Genomic DNA, 21,520 nt, shown 5'->3' with positions numbered 1-21,520 from the left:
TTAGCAAATTTATGCAGATTTAAAAACAAGTTCCAGGCTGTGATCCTGGGGCTCTGCTGAGCTAGCTGATCTCAGTTGGTCTGGCAGAAGGTTGCAATAATTAATGTCTGCACCTCTGGTTACGTGAGGAGAATTGGCTAGATTTCCACCTCCTGATTTTTCTTAACACATCTGCGTTAAGTGCTGTTCATGAGTTGTTGGTAATGATAAAGAGTATGATAAAATAAAATGATTGCCAGTTCTTATCCATTTTCAGAGTTTATTCTGATTCCCTATAGCTTTGAATGTAATTAATAGTCTTTTGCATGCTATTACATTTAAAGCCTTTTGGAAGTTCAGGTACAACACCCCATCATAATGTTATTTTCAATCCACTTGGCTTGTCACATCCTCAGAACATTTAAAGATAATAGACAGCCAGGGTGTGCTTTGAAAAAATGTGTTGATTACTATTAACCAGTTTTTCGTTGATCATCATGCTTATTTCTACTAATCTTTTACATTATTTTTTATATGGTGTGAAACTAAGCTATAGCTGCCTGTATAACAAAATGTGAGGCTGGATGAACACAGCGGGCCCAGCAGCATCTCAGGAGCACAAAAGCTGACGTTTCGGGCCTAGACCCTTCATCAGAGAGGGGGATGGGGGGAGGGAACTGGAATAAATAGGGAGAGAGGGGGAGGCGGACCGAAGATGGAGAGTAAAGAAGATAGGTGGAGTGGGTGTAGGTGGGGAGGTAGGGAGGGGATAGGTCAGTCCAGGGAAGACGGACAGGTCAAGGAGGTGGGATGAGGTTAGTAGGTAGTGGGGGGTGCGGCTTGGGGTGGGAGGAAGGGATGGGTGAGAGGAAGAACCGGTTAGGGAGGCAGAGACAGGTTGGACTGGTTTTGGGATGCAGTGGGTGGGGGGGAAGAGCTGGGCTGGTTGTGTGGTGCAGTGGGGGGAGGGGATGAACTGGGCTGGTTTAGGGATGCAGTAGGGGAAGGGGAGATTTTGAAACTGGTGAAGTCCACATTGATACCATATGGCTGCAGGGTTCCCAGGCGGAATATGAGTTGCTGTTCCTGCAACCTTCGGGTGGCATCATTGTGGCAGTGCAGGAGGCCCATGATGGACATGTCATCAAGAGAATGGGAGGGGGAGTGGAAATGGTTTGCGACTGGGAGGTGCAGTTGTTTGTTGCGAACTGAGCGGAGGTGTTCTGCAAAGCGGTCCCCAAGCCTCCGCTTGGTTTCCCCAATGTAGAGGAAGCCGCACCGGGTACAGTGGATGCCTGTGCCTGTTTGGTCATCTGTGGCCTATTTCAATTTAATTGTACCATTCCAAAGTTAATTGAATCTGTCATGATTCTTGATGTCTCAAGTTTATTCCCTTGTTGATCCAAGCATTCTGGAATAAATGCTATCCTTCCCGTATGACTTATTTGTTTTGAACTTATTTACTCTCCTTGAGCTTTTTATTTCATATGGTGAAGTCATTAAGGATACCTTTTATAAAAGGGCATGTTGCTCATATCTTTCATGATTTTTACTGATTCTGTATTGAGACTATGCTGAGGAGCTGCTGCAGTGATGTTCTTGGACTGACATGATTGACATCCAGCAGGCATCTTCCTATGACTTGAAGTAATAGAGATTGCCCTCAATTTCCATTGACTTGAATTTTGTTAGGGCTCTTTGATTAAATGCTGTCATGGTGTCAAGGACAGTCACTTGCATCTAATCTCTGGAAGTCAGCTCTTATGTCCATGCTTGGACAGGTCTGTAGTGAGATCAGAAGCCAATTGGATCTGGAAGTACCCAAGCTGAGTACCAGTGAGCAGGTTACTCCTTTGCAAATTCTGTTTGATAGCACTGTTGATGACCCTGCCCATTACTTTGATTGAGATTAAACTGGTGTGATTGGCAGGATTGGATTTATACAGGACCTTTTGCTTGAGTCTATACTTGGGCAGTTTTACATCTTGCTGGGTAGATGCCAGTGATGTAACTGTGTTGGAGCAGCTTGGGTGGAATGAGGCTAGTTGTGGAACACAAGTCTGCACTACTTTTACTGAAATGTTGCGGGCCTGCAGCCTTTGCAATTCTGTCACCTGTTTCTTGCTATCATATGAACTGAGTCAGTTGCATGAAAACTGGCATCTGAGACACTAGGGCCTTAAGGAGGCTGCTGAGATAGATTTTCCTCTTGGTACTTCTAGCTAACTGTTGGCAAATCTTCCTGTTACTCGGCATTTTTGCTTTCAAGGATGTGATGACACTGCCATTTTATCATGCATTGGCCTTGTTTCGAATTCATGAATTTTCCGTTCTAATAATTAACTACTGTACGAAAATCAATGAAGGTCTTTCTGTGTACTTATAGGGCTAAAATTGGCTTAGAAAGAGTCAGCACTTTTACTTTCACCTGTGACATTGTAACATTGTCTCAGAATTGGAAAATGTAATAGTTGTAAGCAGGTAAATGAGTGGAACGGAAAGGGAAGAATTGAAAGGAAGGCTAGTGATTTAGTGGAACGCAGCAGTGATTTGATCCAGGACTCCAGTCAACATCTGGTTGAGTGGATGGGGACAGTGGTTATCAGGGACTTCAACACTTCTGGCCCATGGGCCTGGAAGGCTGTAAAATGCCAATTTAACTTGTGTTTCCTTGGAATGGATTCTGATGCTCAGGTCAGAGCTAAACAGACAATCAAAAATGGCAAATTACAGCATACTATGTCCGAATGGAATAAACTGCAAAGGGGTCATCCAATCTGCAGTGTGATTTGACCCAACTTTACAAAATTGAAATAAGTGCAAGTAAATTGCTGTTTCCCCTACCAGGAATACACAGATCCTGGATTGTGGGAAGGGAGGAGATGTAAATAAAGGGCAGGAATTGCATGTCCTGCACTTGTGTGGATGGGAAAAGGATTCTGTTGATAAACAGAACCAGAGATCCCAAAATGCGCTCTCAGGTGAGCCCAACTATGGCCATGAGCCAGTTTCTGAAATTTGGGCTACAGTAAACAGGATCTTAAGGAGCGTAGACTCTATGATTGCTCTTTAGGAACACACATGCTGGATTTACAAATATTATAAAACATCAAAAGCAGAAAACCCTGGCTTTTCCTAATCCCTAGGTCAGCAGTCATGCTTCAGTGATTCCATGGGTCAACTAATTCGTTCCAGCCTTGGATCTTTCATCTGTGGCTTCAGTAACACATCTCTTGACTGCAGCTTAAACCCATGTGTTTTTTTGGAGTTTATTTTTAATTTCGGTAGTTTGAATTCAAAGCATGAAACGTATTTAATCACATGGGTTTAATTTCAGCTGATATAGGTAACCTGAAGCTGGTCATTTTGTTGATGTTTGCTGCCGGATTATGCCGCTAGTTTCTTAGCTTTGGCAGTTGATATCTGTTTTGCAACATAACTTGTTGCTAGCCAACAAACTAATGACTGGGAAGGGGCATAACACCCGTCACCTGCCAGATTTAGCACCAGTTAGCTGTCTGAGAAACCCCATCTAATTAATGAAGAGTATCATGGTATTTTAGCTCAAAGTCCTCATTAAGAAATTAGAGATATAACAGCCCCGAAAGCAGAATTAGTGGAAGAAAGATGTTTGTGAAAAGAGCGGTGATGATTGAATATTCCAGAAGACGGTCTGTGTGAACTTGGAGAGGTTAAGTTAAATTCAGTGTTCTCTAATTAATTAATTGGGTTTTTTGTTAGTGGGCCTAGAGTTATTTGAACAGTATTCCAGTGGAGTTTAGACCAGTTAGGAAGTAATTAGTCTAAGGGGGAATAGTTGGTTTGGCAGTAATTCTGCTAATTTGTTCACTGTTGGGTTAAATAATTTTTTTGGTTACGTGTAAACTGGGGATTAGGGATTTTTTGATTTCTAACCACTCTTTTAATAAATTAAGAGGGTCAAGATGAACTTTTGTGTGTTTCAGGGATAATTATTAGAGGGAATCCCCTACTCCTATCATTACAGATTGGGGCTTGTGTTTTAGTTTAATTATCAGAGGGGGGTTTGGCTATTCTCCCTCCGTAACAGTGTAGCATTCCATATCCTTATTAATCACTAGTTTGCCATTTTCACTCCCAGAGGACTAACATTCTCTTTTTTTTCACTTTTTAAGTACCTGTAGAAACTCTTGCTATCCCTTTTTCACATTTGTAGCTGACATCTTACATTTTTCCTCCTGATTCACCTTTGACTTGTTCTGTTTTCTTTTAAAATTTTATCTAATCATCCAGCCTGTGCAGTGATATGCTTTTTCCTCGAGTTTAATACTTCGTGTAACCACTGGAAGTTAACCATGAATGGTGTGTCCTTGCTTTGGAATTTTTAGAATGTACTTATTCTGAGTGTTTTCCACTATTGCTGTTGATCTGTCTGTTAGCCTAGAATGCCAGTTTTCTTGAGATAGCTCAGTTCCCCTTTCTAAAATTTACAATACTCGTCTTCAACCCCATATGTCTTCTCAAAATGAATGTAAACTTCAATCATATTGTGTTCCCTGCTACCTGGAGGTGTCTTAACTCTTAAGGTCTTGAATTAAACACAAAACCAAATCACATGCAACCTGCCCTGCAGTAGTTCAGGCATGTGCTGCTCCAATAAACTATCCCAAAAGCATTCTATGAACACTTGGTCCAGGGTACAATGTACAACCAGTTTGATAGTCTTTTTACAGTTTTAAATACAGAATTCAAGTCACACATAATTATTGCTGTTTTTTAATCACTAACTTACTCTACTTTTGTACACTTTGTCCTAACTTGTGGCTATTGTTAAGGAACCCGTAGACTACTCCCACATGTGAATTCTTTGCTCTATGCTAACTCGTCATCATTCAAACCAGTCCTACATCCTGATCTCCTGGATGGAGCTCATCTGGATATCACCAGCTTATTTTTAAAAAGAAGAGGATTTTCCTTTATGATCGCAGTCTGCAGACTGTAACGACGTGATTTATTTAGCACTTTTTTCAGAATATGACATATTAATGATATCAGTGAAGGAGTGGAGGCTTGTCTGTCTGATTTGGCAGTGGAGATTAAGTTTTGTGATTGGAGCAGGATGTTACAAGTAAGAGTTGACAGACTGAGTATGGGTGTTAAACTGAGCAAAATCACCTTTTAGCATGAGACACAAAGGTCTGGAAGATCAAAGATTGTTCATGATTATATTTAAGGTGTGAAGGTAAGTTGCTAGATTTTGCAATCAATGGAAGGTGAATAGCCCTTATTTTTGCTAAGCTTAAACTTTCCCATGGGCATTTTAATGAGGTTTTGCACTCCAGCTTGTAATTAGAAAGTTAATTTGGCACAGTATCCTTTTGTAAGATTTGGAACAGGACAAGCAGTAGTGTATGTCATAGTCAATGAGATTGTACATTTAAAAAGATTCAGAGTATGAACCTAGAAGTGAGTGTTTGATTAGTTAATTCAATCCCAAAATTTGTACGGAAAGAAGCTCAAAGTGGAACACGACTAAAGAAAAGTTTACTTGCATTTTTTTTCAAGATCTTTGAGAAAAACCTAAAAGTTTTGAAAGCATGAGGCTGTACACTTTAAAGTTAATTTTCAGTGAAGGAGAGGTTCCTTAACAGTAATTAAGCTGCCATGCTGTTTTTAAAAGAATGTATGGATACTGGACTGGATAGTCCTTAACATTTTTATGGCTGGTGCATCTATTTCATTCATTACATGTATTAAATGCGGGTTAGAACTTCTAGGATATCCCGGCAATTTTGACACTTAGTGATTTTTCAGATTCATCTGATGTGTGCGTTTTGCAAGTTGCAGTCCAATAATGGTAACCACTGATGGTCTTGATTTTTGAAGTAAAAATAGCTCCCAAGTTTGTAGCTTGCAGAGGAATTAAGGGAGAAGTCGAGTTAGCCGTGTAGTGTTACTGGGTCAGTGTAGTTAATCTGGATATTCAGTAGACAATTGTGTAATGTTAGCTTTGAAAAACCAATGTTTCTGATTTTGATGGATGGCTATTTAGCAGTTAGCAAGATGTAGTATATATCATTGTGGTAGTAGGTAAAATATGATGTAAATGGGTGTGGAATTTTGCAGAAGACCATTATATAACTGGTCTCTGATGAAGGGTCTAGGCCTGAAACGTCAGCTTTTGTGCTCCTGAGATGCTGCTTGGCCTGCTGTGTTCATCCAGCCTTTCGTTTTATTATTATGTAAGCATTCACATGTGCTTTTGACTCAAATACCTTGCTTGTGAAATAACAAATCACAATTGAAAATGTAAGTAGTGTAAGGCTAACCAAGTCATAAAATGAGAATCTAAGCTACCAATCAAGGATTGAAAGCACAATCGTTAAAGTTTGCCTGTTAACAAATAGCTACCAATTGAAGTTCTGTCTGTTTGCCTGAAAACTGTCTCCCTTGGCAGTTGCTCTTTTCTTAGCTCTCTGACCAAGGTAGTTAATTTTTGCTTCTGGCATCTCCCTTATTCTGTATCAGTGTTCTGGTTTTGCATCTGGCAGAAGCCATTTGTATTTATTTTGGTTTAAATGGAATTTCATCCAGCTCGCATAAATGCGATGTTTGGGTACGTTGGGTTCATTTAGGTGAACGTGTGAGCTCATCACTTACTCAGTAAAGTTTCCTATTGGCCTAAGATTCCTGATCTAGGCTGCATTGAGCTGATATTAATTTTGATAACAAAAGAGAAAAATGGATCTCCATTAGATTTGACAAAAAAGAAACTGCCGTTCTACAGATCTGTTCAAATCATAAATCATTTGATGATCAAATTGTCAGTGTGCTGCTGTCAAGCTCGTCACCTCAATGCTGCAGATAGCTGTGGTGGCATTGCTAGACTGAGTCATTTACTGTGTGCCAAATGATTGCAGCTTGAACATGACAATTTGCTAGGGAGTCCATGATTTCTGACCTTGCATGAAAAGAGCTGGCCTGTTTGTAAGAAGAAACGTGTTTGATTTTCTGGATATAAGTGAATATGATTTCATGTGGGGTTATTTTGGGTTTTAATTTGGATGGGGATTAAGAAGGAGCTAATTGTTGTAGTGAGATTACATCAGTGTCAAGGTAAATGCAGCAGCATTCTCTTCTGTTCTGCAGGGCCATGAAATTTACATGTAGAATCTTTCGTTGGAAAAAGTGTTGCAGATATGAGATAGCAGATATTTAGTTTTGATGTGTAAAATACTGAATTGGAAAAAATTGATTTTGAACTATTTTTCCAATTTGCCATCATGTGCTGTAGACTCATTTGCTTTAATTTCTGAAGTTGAAGGGTTTTTGTAAGTTAGTACTTAGTCAGCTTTCTGTTTTTTACTTCTATCTTAGCTTGCATTCACTCGAGATGGACTTTGTGGTCTTTGGAATGAAATGGTCAAAGATGGTGAAGTTGTTTATGCGGGTCCTGAAGCAGTGCAAAATCTTAATGACTCATTAACATCAAAAGGTAAGAATTTAAGTGTGGTGTTAAAATAATAGCCTTTAAGCGACCTTGTCGTGTTTGTGTTTTTTCTCCACAGTTCGATTTTGAAATTGAAAATGTTGAAAGGGGTCTTTTGAAGATAAATGAATTCGGGCAAATTTTAAAAATAAGACTACAGATGGATGACAACTTAAAGCCAAATAAGAACAAAGTACTGTTAATGCTGGAGATTGGAAATGAAAACAAAATACTGGAGAGAAACAGGTCTGGCAGTGTGTGGAGAGAAGCAAAGTTAACCATCCAGTCTGATATGATTCCTCTTTTGTTTTGTTCTTAAGACTTGTCAAATGCCCATGTGTCTTTTACTTAGTTCATACAGCAATACTGAGGATTATGCAGGGCATAGATGTAAGCATGGAAGTGCAGCACAGGCTGTCTGATTGTCACTTAGAATTAAAATATGGCAATAAGAGCTGTCAAGGTCTCTTGAGTTTACTGAGGCTTCCGTCCTGGGCCCCATGGAAAAACATCTGAATAGCCACGTGGCCTCCACAGTAACATTACTGAGATTGAGTTCATCTTGGTTATCATCCAGTAAACTCTGGCCCAACTCCAAAGCAGACCCTTGGTAATGCACATACATCAGTGATGATATATTAATTCGCTGACTTGTAAAGATACTGTTGACCCTATTTCCCACTTTGGCATCTTTGAATGAGGTAAAAACAGGTGTAACAGGCTTCTACTTTTAAACTCCAACCGTAGAAATAAAGACTAAGAATCTGTTTGCTGTCTTAATTACTGGCTGCACTTGCAAGCTAATAGTCTGTTTATCACACGCACGAGCACCCAGATCCCTCTGTCCCAGTCACTCGCCTATCTCCTTGTAGATTCCTTATGTTTTCCTCTTCACACACCCTCATACCTATTTTTGTACCATCAACAAATTCGGAGTCATTGCACTTTGCTACCTCCTGCAAGTTATTAATGTATATAAGATATGATTGAGTCCCTGGTATTGATCCTGATGGCACACCCATTAGTACTGTCTTTCCCACCTATAAAAGGCACATTAATCCAGAGTGCCTGTCTTTCGTTTTAACAAATCTTCAATCAATAATCTTCAATACTGTGAGCTGCTGACTTACAGAGTAGCCTTTTATGTGGCATTTCATGGGATGCCTTCTAGAAATTCAAACGACATCTGTCAGTTCCACATTATCAACTGTGCTTAGTATATCCTCAAAGTGTGCTTCCTTTCACAAAACCACGTTGACTCTTTTTGGTTGCACTAAGCTTTTCCAAATGTTATGTTCCTTCTTGGCATCCAGTGAGTTCAGGAATATTTCAGCCAGTACCTCCCTTTTCTTTGCAACCCTTTAAAATCCTTGGATGTAGGTTGTTGACTTTTCTGCTTTGTCTGTTTATGTTGGTGGTGAAGGGTGTGACTGCTGAAGGTGATGGATGGGGTATCAGTCAAATGGATTGCTTTTATTCTGGATGGTGTTAGCTTTTTGAAGGCGAGACCAGACTAATGGAGTTGAAGGTGGTCTGATTATATCATTCACATTACAAAGAAAATGTAATAGGTAGCTATTGGGGAAACATCAAGTTTTATGAGATGATAGTGGATTTATTAGTTGGATACATTGGCTAGGCTGGAATCATGGAAACTTAAGTGTTTTGGAAATGGTTATTAAATATTCCTCAAGAATTCAGAATGGAATTGGTGATCTCCACAGATCACTGATGATCAGTAATTTTTCAAAAATGACAAGTCTAACAGTAAGTTGAATACATTACCTGTCCATCCCCTGTTTGAAGGTACATTTTTGAGGCATGGAACAATCAAGCATGTTTTTAAATGCTTAGCCTTACAGGTGGCTCCTCCTATTTTAAGTGTGTTTCATTGCAATGCACAGAAAGTCTTGTGTTCTATTCTACTGTCTTATTTGGCTCCGCAACAGTTATATTCTGAGCCTTAAAATATGATTCTTTTTTTCCCCCAGAGGACAATAACGAATGTCAGGCTGGGTCAAAGAAGGATGAACAGAATGACAAAGAGAAAAAGGATGAAGAGGAGACGCCAGTGTCCACTTATCGTGCCAAAACAATTATCGAGTCATGGGTTTGGGGCAGACAGCCAGGTAATAACAGTTTAAGGTCTCTTTACGTGTTGTAATACATTTTTGATCGTACTGACAACATGTGTATGTTTATGTTTTGATAGTAAGAACTGCCAGTGTAGGTGTCAGAGCCAATACTCTGTGGAGCTGGAGGAACACAGCAGATCAGGCAGCGTCAGAGGAGTAGGAAAGTCAATGTTTCAGGCCAGGGCCCTTAATTGGGACTGGGGAGGGGGAAGGTAGCTGGGAAATAAATAGAGGGAGGAGGGGTGGGGCTGAGGAAGATAGGTGGTACAGTGATAGCATATCATTATATGCAGGCATGCGGTCGTGAGGATTGGTCAGTGGGAAGGGTGGAGCAGGTTGGTGGGAAAGAAGATGAACAGGTTGTATCAGGTCAAGGAGGCGGGGATGAGAGGAACTGTTAGACATGGGATGAGGCTGGGGTGGGATATTTTGAAATTGGTGAATTCTATGTTCAGGCTGTTGAGCTATAGGCTCCTGAGGCAGAATATGAGGTGCAGCTCCTCCAGATTGTGGTGATGTCATTGCGATACTGGAGGAGGCTCAAAATGGACATGTCACCCAGGGAATAGGAGTTGGAGCTAAAACTATTGGCAGCTGGAAGGTGGTGTTGATTATAGTGCACAGAGTCCAGATGCTCTGCAAATTGCTCACCTTGTCTGCACTTGGCCTCACTGTAGGGGAGATCACATCGGGAGCAATGGATACAGTAGAACAGGTTGGAAAATGTACAGGTTTTGTGTACCTCGATTTATTGCCTTTTCCTCCTCCCTGGCCCAGGAACTCCTGTTGGATTTGGAAAGTTTCTCTTGGACCTTGGATGGAGATGAGAGGAGAGGTGTAGGGTCAGGTGTAGCACCTGTTAGACCTGCAGGGAAAGCTGGTTGGGTTGGTGGGGAGTGTGGAGTGGATGAGGGAGTTGTGGAGTGAGTGGTCCCTATGAAAGGCAGCTAAGGGTGGAGAAGGAAATATTTCTTTGGGGTTGGATTGCAAGTGGCGGAGGATGGTACACTGAATGCAGTTGAGGGCATTGTGGATCAACAGAGTGGGGATGTTGTGGTCCTTGAAGTAGAAGGACATCTGGGATGTCTGGGAATGGAATGTTCCATCTTGGAAGCAGATGTGGCAGAATTGGGAGTAAGGGATTGCATTCTTGCAGGAGGGTGGGTGAGAGGAAGTGTAGTCACGGTAGCTACGGGAGTTGGTGGGTTTGAAATAGATTTTGGTGCTGAGGCGGTGACCAGCGCTAGAGAGGCTCAGAAAGGGGAGGGAGGTTTTGGAGACGGTCCAAGTGAATTTGAGGTTGGGGTGAAAGGTGTTGGTAAAGTTGAACTGGTCATGGCAGCATGAGGCAGTGTCAATACAGTCATCGATGTAGCAGAGGAAGAGGTGAGGGATGGTGCCAGTGTAGCGGTGGAAGAGGGACTGTTCCATATATCCTATGAAAAGACAGGCATAGCTCAAACCCATATGGGTGCCCATAGCCATCTCTTTGGTTGTAGGAGGTGGGAGGAGTTAAAGGAAAAGTTGTTTAGAGTACAGACATGTTCCCTTAAACTGATGAGGGTGCCGGTGGAAGGGTACTAGTTGGGCCTGTGGGAGAGAAAGAAGCAGAGGGCTTTTAGGTCATTTGCCTAGGGAATACCAGTATACAGAGATCGGATGTCCATGGTGAAGATGTAGTGTTGGGGGTGGAGGAGTTGCAAGTCTTGGAGGAGGTGGAGGGCGTGAGGACTTCCTGGACCGGGGAGGAGGAAAAGGCAATAATCGAGGTACACAGAGGTGAGTTCAGTGAGGCAGGAGCAGGCAGAGACAATCAGGGCAGTCAGGTTTGTAGATTTTGGGAAGGAGATGGAAATGTGAGGTGCAGGGTTGAGGAATGACGAGGTTGGAGGCTGTGGATGGAAGGTCTCCTGAGGTGATAAGGTTATTGATGGTCTGGGTGATGATGGTTTGGCGATCAGGGATGGGGTCCTATCGAGGAGGCATCAGAGAGTTGGCACCTGGCCTCCGTGATGTAGAGGTCAGTGCGCCTTACTACCACCACCACCCTCTCCAGCAAATCAGTGGATTTGACGGTGAGGTTGGGGTTCGAACAGCGGGCTGCTTGTTCGGTCAGGGTCTCATCGCATGTCCACACCCGCCCCGCCCCCCGCAATCCCTGCCTCCTTGACCTGACAACCTATCCATCTTCTCTCCCACCTATCTGCCCCACCCATCTCAGTGACCAATCCCTACTGGTTGATAGAAAGCACAGACCAGATAGGTTAAAAAGTTAGAAGCCTTTGGCGTACAACACCATTAATCAGAACACTAATCCCCTTATAAAAATCCCTCCTTTTCACAGACGTACACCCAGGAAAATTTGGTTATTGGGCAGTGGAGTAAAACTGGAAAGACAGTACATTAATCTTTGTTCCTTCATTTTGTTGCTGAGATGATCCTCATGACTTCTATGCTGGTCTCAATGTTACTTCAGTCATCATCCTAACAGACTTTCCACTGGTTTGTGAGAGACTAAAGGTCATAATTTAACTTAGCTGATAAGTCAGAGAACTTGTTTAAAAGTCAGTTTCCGACTAGTGCATGAAAGATGGACTGGTTTAGTTTAGCTTTAAAACTGGTTTTGCTACAAGATGGGGGAAAAAGACGATAAAAGATTTAATATCGGAGCACTTGGAAAACAGTGACAGGATTTAACAGAATCAGCGTAGATTTATGAAAAGGAAATCATGCTTGACAAACCCACTGGTATTTTTCAAAAAGCACAAAATAATGAGACAGAGTTCTGATGTGAATTTTCTGGCGACATTTGAAGGTTTGAATTTTCATGGATTTGCTTTCCCCCATCTTTGTTTTTGGAGTTTCTTTCTTTGTTGGTTTCATTGGAGCTTACAGCAGATAACCACTTGACCATTGTGTCAACGGTCCACTTTCCTGCGCTTTTCTCATAGCATTTTTAAATGCTTGAAAGAGGAAAAAAAATTCTCTCTTTATTTGCTTTTATGGTGCATCCCTAACTGCCTGTGAACTGAGGGACTGCTGAACCACTTCAGAGGATCGGAGAAAGTCAACCACTTGAATGTGATTGCACAGAGTCAAATGTAGGGAGAACATATAAAAAAGACATGTATCATTACCTACAGGACATTAATGAACCAGATGAGGTTTTAGGATTGTTGATAGCTTCATGGCCACCCTTGCTGAGGCAAAATGTCAATTCCAGAATTATTAATTTATGTTCATTCATGACTGGGATTGCGTTGGGATTTGAACTTGTGTGCCTCTAACATTTGCGTGGATTACATACAAACATACATACAATTTATGAGCAGGATTAGGCCATTTTGCCTCTTGAGCTTGCTCTAACATTTATTGAGAGCATGGCTGATCTGATTGTAACTCCACCTTCTACCTACCCCTTTTAATCTTTCAGCTCCTTGCTTACCAAGAATCTATCCTCCTCTGCCTTAAAAAAATGTTTGAAGACAGCTTCCACCACCTTTTGAGGAAGTAAGTTCCGACAACTTGTGACTCGGAAAATTTAGCTCCATGTCTGTCTTACATGGATATCACCTTATTTTTAAATGAAGACCCCTAATTTTAGGTTCCCATAGCATCCTCTCCAGCCTATTCAGGATCTTGAGTGTGTTTCAATCAAGTTGCATGTTTTTTTTAAACTTCATTGGGTACGAGTCTAATCTGTCCAATTTTTCCTCCTAAGACAACACATCTATTCCAGTTATTGCTAATTCAGTGAAATTACAACTGTCACTGTGTCCCGTTGACAGTATAAATACAGGGTCCAAAATCAACACCACTGTGCCCCTTCCCTCGTATCCTAACAACCTCTGTTTAAAAACAAAGGCCAAACCCCCCCTCTTTATTGTTTTAGCGTTGATCTTAAATTTACGACCTCCATTTGAATAGAAGCTATTTTTCAGGATATAGTCTGAGAGCTTGGTGTCAGTTGTGATCGAAATGTGTTGCCCAACGTGGTTCTAGAAGTTGATTTGATAACTTTGAAAAGGGAATTGGACAGATACTTGAAATGTCAAAATTTATTGGCTTCTGGATATAGAGCAGGGAAACTGGATTAACGGGCATCTCTGCCAGAGAGCTGGCACAGGCCAGATTGCTCCTCTAAGAATCTGATTCTATGAATCAATTTCATCTTGTCTGCTAAATTTTAATCTACTACATGTCTTGGTTATTGTTGCTCAAATTAATAGAGCTGCATTTTCTTTAATCTCCCCTTGTGATTCATACCTCCTGATATTTTAGTGAAACTCTGTACACAGTATCCCTGGCCTTGACAACTTTCTTGCATGAGGCACTCGGAGCCTGACATAGTTATATAAATGTTTACCCTGTGCATAGATATGTGTTTCGGGTAGATAGCCATATGTATTTCAACTCTAGTTCTAGTCACAAAACGTATCATTGTGTACACTTTCGACAGCCTTAACAACATGTAAGGGGAAGTACATCAAACATTCAATGATTAAGAATGGTCACGAGGAGGCATAAACAACTTTACAAGGGGTACAATATGTGCAGTATTGATTGCTTCCTATTTAAATTATGTACTTCTGCTCAGAATGGTCAAAACCAGCCAGAGGATATTGACTTACATGACAGGCAGGCATGAAATGTTACGTTCTTAATTTGGTTGCATGCCAAATGTTTCACTTATTTAGCTGCAGGGTCACCCTGGACAACAGTGTATTTGGAAAGGTCACTCCTTAGTCCACGAAAACATTGAGATCTTCTGGATGCATCATGCAGGGCTGATAATGCTTGTGGAGCAGCTGCTTGTTGCACAGCTGAAAAAGAATCACAAGACCAGTCTGACAGATCTGTTAAGTGAACATTGGCACATGATAGACATCATCATAGTACGGAGCCAAGTTATTAGCTATGTAGAATAAAAACTAAAAACTGCAGATGCTGTGAATCAAGAATAAAGACAGGAGTATCTGGAAAAGCTCAGCAGGTCTGGCAGCATTGTGAAGAAACAGCCAATGTTTTGGGTCTGGCCCTGAGTTTTGAAGAAGGGTCACTGGATCTGAAATGTTAACTCTGATTTTTTTCTTCACAGATGCTGCCAGACCTGCTGAGCTATTCTAGCAACTCCTGTTTTTGTTATTAACTGTGTAGAAACTTACAGGATACCTTAAACTTTTTTAAAATTATGTTATAATTTGTTTAAAAAAACGTTATTCCGGTCTGTACAGTTACTCAATTTTGGAGGTAACCCTTTGCTACCTGCTTTTATATTCATTATTTTCAAATCATCTTAACTTGGAATAAACTTTTAATGTTAAATTGCTTTGAAATTGATTTTGTAGTTTTCAGCTTGCAAAACAAATTCTTCTAATCTAGTAAGAAAAATTTGAGTGTAAAGTGTCAGATAAGCTAATTCCTGGAAGTTGCATGACAGGAAAGTGGTGTTGCACAGCCTAGACATGACAAAGTGAGCAAGTTTAGGTAGCTGAACACTGGCTCAATAACCATTCAGTAGTGAAAGGAACAACCGGGAATAAATATGATATTTCAATAGGCTAGACATAATAAAACTTAAAGGAGTTCATTATACTTGGGCAAAAATTAGATCACAGTATTCTTCTGTATTATTGGGGAAATAACACTTACAGATGTAGTTAGCTCCTTTGTGTGCAAATTACTATTTGCTGAATGAAAATGGTTGAATAGAATAACGTGACTTGTGTTTTTTGCATTCCTTGATGGGATGTAGACGAGGCTAGTATTTATTGCCTGTGCAGGTAGGAGCCAACCATATTGCTTTGAATCAGGTGTCCTGTCTAGGTGAGGCTTGGTAAGATAGCAATTTCCTTCTCTTAAAAGACATTAGTGAACTGGGTAGGTTTTCATGATTGTTGACATGATCACTTTTTTTCTTCATTCATTCATGGGATGAAGGTGTTGCTGACCAGACAGCATTTATTGCCCAGAGGCCAGATTAGAGTCAACCACATTGCTGTAGGTCTAGAGACGCATGTAAGCCAGACCAGGTTAGGGAAGTTTTCCTGCCGAAAGGACATGAGTGAACCAGATTGGTTTTTCTGAAAATCAACAATGGGTTCATGGAACATTATCTGTCTCTCTGGGTTAACAGTCCAGCAATAATGCCACTCGGCCATTGCCTCCCCATATGTTTGCTGTTCAGCTCGCTTTTAATCCCAGTTGTTGAAAATTGAATTCAGATCTCCCCACCTGCTTTGGTGGGATTTGAACCCATGCTCCCAAAGCATTAATGTGGTTTTCCGGTTTAGCCACAACCACGAACACCATCACTTCCTTGAATGACAGCCAGAAGAGCTTCAGGAGGGTTTCTACCTGACAAACCTTGACCTTTTCGAAGAAGTGAGTGGTCTTTAGAAAGCGACGTTTCGCTAAATTTAAGTCTACTGTAAATTCCTGCCTGTGAGTTTGCAATATGAGTTTATTTACAGAAAGAAAGCAACTGCTTGAAGAGTAGTGGAACATTTGGGAAATCCTCTAATAAGGATGAGGCTGGATCCTCTGTGTGCCTCAAAATATTTTTGAATGACCAACGGTATTAATTGTGACAAACAGGCTAAGTGCCATACTGAAGCAGATGGAGTAGTGAGGATGGATCTAACACTTAACTGCTCCACTTAAAGTAGCAAACAACAAATAAAAGAGAATGATGTTCTATATTACCAAGTCTGTTAAATTATCTGTGAAATTTGCAGACATTGAAGACACATACGTTTCTCACGGTAGTTTAGAAGCATATTTTTCACTAGAATGGTCATCTTGTTACAATGTCAAAGTAAACAATTTTAACTACTTTGCTGCTTCGGTGGTTAAGGTTATTGAACAAATGATGTAAACCATTAGTACCCAAAAAATCTCAACTGTTGCTCTCCCAATTTCTAACACTTCCATTCTGACCAGCTCCACAGAGTCACTTGAATGGCATACATGGAATGAGCCTCAACTCATTATTGTTTCATGGAAGCAGTTGTCACCATAACCTACCAACTTGTAATGAGTATCTTCTGGTTTTCCTTCAAATTCAACAAGGCACAATTTCCTACCTATTGTTCAAGCTGGAACTCTTCTGTGTAACTTTTTCTACTCAGTTAGCCACTCTTCAGCATGCTGCCAAAGTCTCTCTTTGCTGTGCTTCAATCCAATTTCCCCATTCTCCGCAATGTCTTTTTCTCCTCTCTTTTCTCCAGGTTGAGATATACATTCCCCGTAATTGTCAATTGTTGTCTTTCCCTTTTCTGTCCTGTTCTTTTACCTTGTCACTGCATCTTATACTTTGTTTCTACCTCTTTATTTCTTTATTTTTCACTAAACCGTTTACTGTCTCTCATATTTTTTTGTTTGTCTTACTTTCTTCTCAGCCTCTTCGTTTATTCTCTCATTCCATTCCTTTTAAGCTTTTCCACACTGAAATTCAAAAGTGACCTTTTTATTACTATAATATACGGCTAGAAGAAATATATTAGTTATGTAACAAAAGCAGGATTGCTGGAGCAACTCAGCAGGTCCAACAGCATCTGTTTCATGCTAAATTGTTTCTGCTTGGCTTTGTGTTTGTTTGGAGGGATAAGGAAAGTGAGAATGTCAAATTGACTTTGGGAACCGATGCCGTATGCTTATCTGATTTTCAATTTTAATTGCTAATGTAGGAAATACAGATTGCTTGCGATCTTCCTACAAAAGTATATATTTTTTTGGATTACTATTTCTTTGGACCTTGAGTCCTATGCATGTAGATTTGTGACTTTGGGGCTGTCTGGTGCTCAAAAATGCTTAATTTGCTTGAAGTGACTGTTCATTTGTTGCAATAACATAGATTAATATATCCTTTAAATTTTCAAACTTGATCAGGGAACGTGGAAAGATGAACACTTTTCTGTCTAGGTTTGAAGTTGGTGTCTTTCCTGTTGAACGCAAATGAAACAGGATGTTGGATATATCTGGGGTTCTATTCTAATCTGTGAGGCAGCACTAAATTGTGAAATTTTTTGCACAGAAGGGTGCAGTACAATAAACTATCATGCAAGTGGTGTACATTTTTATGTTTCTTTCTGCAAGACCTAATGATTGCTGTTCCTTACATTTTTGGGATCTATGGCCATGGATCTCTCCAAGTTGCGACCCAAGTTGTTAAGGTTATAAAGAAGGCGTATAGTGTGTTGGCTTTCATCGACAGGGGAATTGAGTTTAAGAGCTGTGAGGTTATGCTGCAGCTCTATAAAACGCTGGTTAGACCACACTTGGAATATTGTGTTCAGTTCTGGTCACCTCATTATAGGAAGGATGTGGAAGCCTTAGAGAGGGTACAGAGGAGATTTACCAGGATGCTGCCTGGACTGGAGGGTAGGTCTTAGGAGGAAAGGTTGAGGGAGCTAGAGCTTTTCTCATTGGAGCAAAGAAGGATGAGATGTGACTTGATAGAGGTTTACAAGATGATGAGGCAAAGATAGTCAGAAACTTTTTCCCAGTGTAGAAATGACTATTATGAGGGGGCATAATAAATTCTAAGGTGATTGGAGGAAGGTATAGCAGAGATGTCAGAGGTAGGTTCTTAGAGAGTGTTGGGTGTACGGAACGTGCTGCTGGCAGTGGTAGTGGAGTCAGATACTTAAGAGACTTTTTAAAACTACTTTTGGGTAGGCACATGGAGGATAGTAAAATGTAGGGTATGCAGGGTAGATTGATCTTTGTAGGATAATACGTGGCACAACATCGTGGGCCAAAGGGCCTGTACTGTGCTGTACTGTTCTATGTACTTGGTTACAGTGGCACCATGTAGCTCCATTTTACTTTTACTCCTTGGAAGTAACTTTTATTAAATTTTAATTGCAGATGTGAGTGAATTGAAAGAATGTCTACATATACTTGTGAAGGAACAGCAGACGATTGCTGCACAAGCCGCAACCACAACCCTCTCTGGGATAAGACTGAAACAGAGATTGGCAGTCCTTGACCGATACTTCATTGCACTCAGTAGAAGTGTACTCTTGGAACATACAAACGTTAAATGGAAGAGTATTAATGTACCCATGCCTGTTGCTGACAAGAAAAGGTATATTTCAAGCTAACATTGTCCCCATTTTATCAATATGTTTGAGACCATCCTTTCAGTTCCTTCTACTGTCAAACTTTTCCCTGTGCTTGCCATAATCTTGAAATCATTGTTCTCCAGTTGCTTTCCCATCTCCTTTTTTGCTTTCTCTGAATGTATCTTATTCTCAAGACCCACCTCTGCTCCCTCAGCTGTATTCTCGCTAACAAGCACACGACACTGGAGAAACTCAGCAGGTTTGGTAGCAGCTGTGGAGAGAAATAGAGCCAATGTTTCATGAGTTGTACCTCCTCTTTAGAACTGAAAGGAGTTGGAAGATTGTTTCTTTGTATACTTTTGAGAAAGGAAGAGCAGATGGCATAGAGGCTCAGTACACAAGACGCATGGGTTGTCAATAGTGGAAAAAGAAAAGAATGATGAAAAAATCTTGTATATTAAGATGTAAAAAAGAGAATTGGTGCTTTCTACTAAGTACGTAGTAAACGAGACACAAATATGACAAGGCTGCGCAATATTGTGGGGGTGGGTGGGTAGAGAAAGGGTGGGGGAGAGAATGTAAAGAAAATGGAGAACCGACCTAATGTATCAGTTTCTGAAGTTGTTGAAATTAAAACAGAAATCTTGAGCCCCTAAAGTTGGCATGGGAAATGAGGTGGCGTTCCTTGAGCTTGCATTGTGCTTCAGTGGAATGTTGCACCGGGCCCAGAGCAGAACTGTTAGCATATGAGCAAAGTGGTTTATTGAAATGGTAAACAGATGTGAGGTTAGCGGCATTACAATGGATAGACCAGAGGTGTTTTGCGAAGAGATCACCTTGTCTGCATTTGGTCTTGCTGAGGTAAAGGAACCTGCATTGTGAGTAGCAAATGCAGGAGACCAGATTGAAAGAAGTACAAGTGAATTGCTACTTCATCTGGCCTTGGGCACTGAGGATGGAGGAGGTGAATGGACAAGTGTTACACCTTGTGTGATTGCTTGGGAAGGTCTATAGGGAAGTCGGGAAATGTTGGGAGTGATAGAGAAATAGACCAAGGTGTCACGGAGGGAACAGTCCCTGAAGAATGCTATTGGTGGAGGAGAGAGGAAAATGTGTTTGGCTGTAGTATCTTGCAGGTGATGGAGGAATTGGCAGAGGATCATCCTTTGAATATGGAATTTAGTAGGGTCAGAAGTAAAGATGAGTAGTACCCTATTGTTCTGGAATTATCTTCTGGAGTCTCGCAAAAATCTATTCCTTGTCCTCATTCCTGTTGTTTATCTGCCTGCTGACTCTTGATGACATTATCAGCAAATGTAGTGTCACCTACCACATGTTGACCGTGACCGACTCCTCCTTTCCACTATCTCTGTTGTGATCTCATCACTGTCGTTGTCTGTCACTCGGTCCTGGACAAGCCAGAGTTTCCTCCACCCAAACATTAAGAAGACTTGTCAGTGGTTCCATCCTCTTCCTATCCATTGTAGTAGTTTGGCTTTTCATTAAAGAATTTGGAATATTTTGCATTTTTAATGTGCTACATAAATTATTTTTCTGTATTTCTAAAAACAAAATATCTTAATTTCAGGCTTATTATGTTTACACATAAAAGGGATTAGTCAGACACTTGAAGTGGAATTGCTTCTCACTATTTACAATTGATTTTTGATCTTTGATTTTTTTTTTGTTTAAACTTTGGCCAAAATCAGGTCATGCTGTCTCTATTGAACAATAACTTGGGATACTAACTTCAATTTCCATTGCCTTTATTGCCAAACCTTTATTCCCCATGTTATATTATTGCAAAAAATAAAGGTTTACTGAATTGTCTTATTGACCTTGTTCCCTTTGTGAATGGTTAAATGTTCTACTAGGCTGAAAATGTGGCCTGAAGACCTTCACAGGTCAGTATTAGTGAACTGAACTTATGTAAGATTAATTGCAAAGACAGGTGCACGTTGTGGCTCCTGTTACGTTCCATTGAAGTGGAATCGGACTGGAGTTGTTGAACTGTGCCATCAGTTAAAGAATTTCTGTTTTTCTTTCTTGTTTGCTAATAGATGGGTAAGCATAATGTTGACTGCTTTATTTGAGATTTCCTGTGCGAATGCAGTGGGATATTTTCAAAGTTTTTGACTTGTCTGAAACATTAGGATGGTATGTGGTATGAGTTGGCAATGAGATCTTGGGGAACATTGCTTAAAGGGAAGTACTGAGGGAAATTAGTATCAGGATGGAAATGGTGTTAGGGGAATTGATGGGCTTGAAGGTCGACAAATTCTTAGGCCCTATTAATCTACATCTACTAGGAAGTGGCTCTAGAAATAGTGGATGCATTATTGGTCATCTTCCAAGATTCTATAGACTCTGGAACAATTGCTAGTTTGGAGGATAGCCAAAATCTCTCTATTAAGAAGGATGGCAAAGAGAAATCCAGGAATTACAGATCAATCTGTCTCATTTTGATAACAAGGAAAATGCTGGAGTTCCTTATGTCAGAATTAATAGCTGAACATTTGGAAAACACTGGGAGAATCATACAGAGTCAGCATAGATTTATATAAGGGAAAAGATGCGTGACAAATCTACTGGAATTCTTAGAGGATATAACTGGTAGAGTTGATGAGGGGGAGTTAGTGGATGTGGTTTATTTGAACTTTCAAAGGCCTTCTGCTTCATCAATGACGTTCCCTCCATCGTAAGATCAGAACTGGGGATAGTTGCTGAATGCTGAGCACTTCGTAACTCTTCAGATAATGGATTAGTCCATGTTTAAATGCAACAAGATTTGGGCAATATCTAGGCTTGGGCTGATAAGTGGCAAATAACATTCACACCACACAGATGCTAGGCAATGACCATTTGCAATA

The 21,520-nt window shown here is 40.6% G+C and overlaps 1 protein-coding gene across 9 annotated transcripts in view; it reads left to right on the top strand.

Moving 5' to 3' along the window:
• herc2 (HECT and RLD domain containing E3 ubiquitin protein ligase 2) overlaps positions 1-21,520 on the top strand; it is a 218,449-nt gene that overhangs the window by 9,089 nt on the left and 187,840 nt on the right. For all 9 annotated transcript variants that reach the window (XM_059646786.1, XM_048532268.2, XM_048532264.2 and 6 more), the window contains exons 2-4: positions 7,336-7,453; positions 9,439-9,576; positions 18,454-18,673. In XM_059646786.1, the coding sequence (XP_059502769.1) occupies positions 7,336-7,453; positions 9,439-9,576; positions 18,454-18,673 (476 nt within the window). The remainder of the gene's footprint in view (positions 1-7,335; positions 7,454-9,438; positions 9,577-18,453; positions 18,674-21,520) is intronic.

The sequence above is a fragment of the Stegostoma tigrinum genome, chromosome 6 (assembly GCF_030684315.1).
Source record: "Stegostoma tigrinum isolate sSteTig4 chromosome 6, sSteTig4.hap1, whole genome shotgun sequence".
Classification (NCBI taxonomy): domain Eukaryota; kingdom Metazoa; phylum Chordata; class Chondrichthyes; order Orectolobiformes; family Stegostomatidae; genus Stegostoma; species Stegostoma tigrinum.
This window is presented reverse-complemented; position numbering and strand designations above follow the sequence as displayed.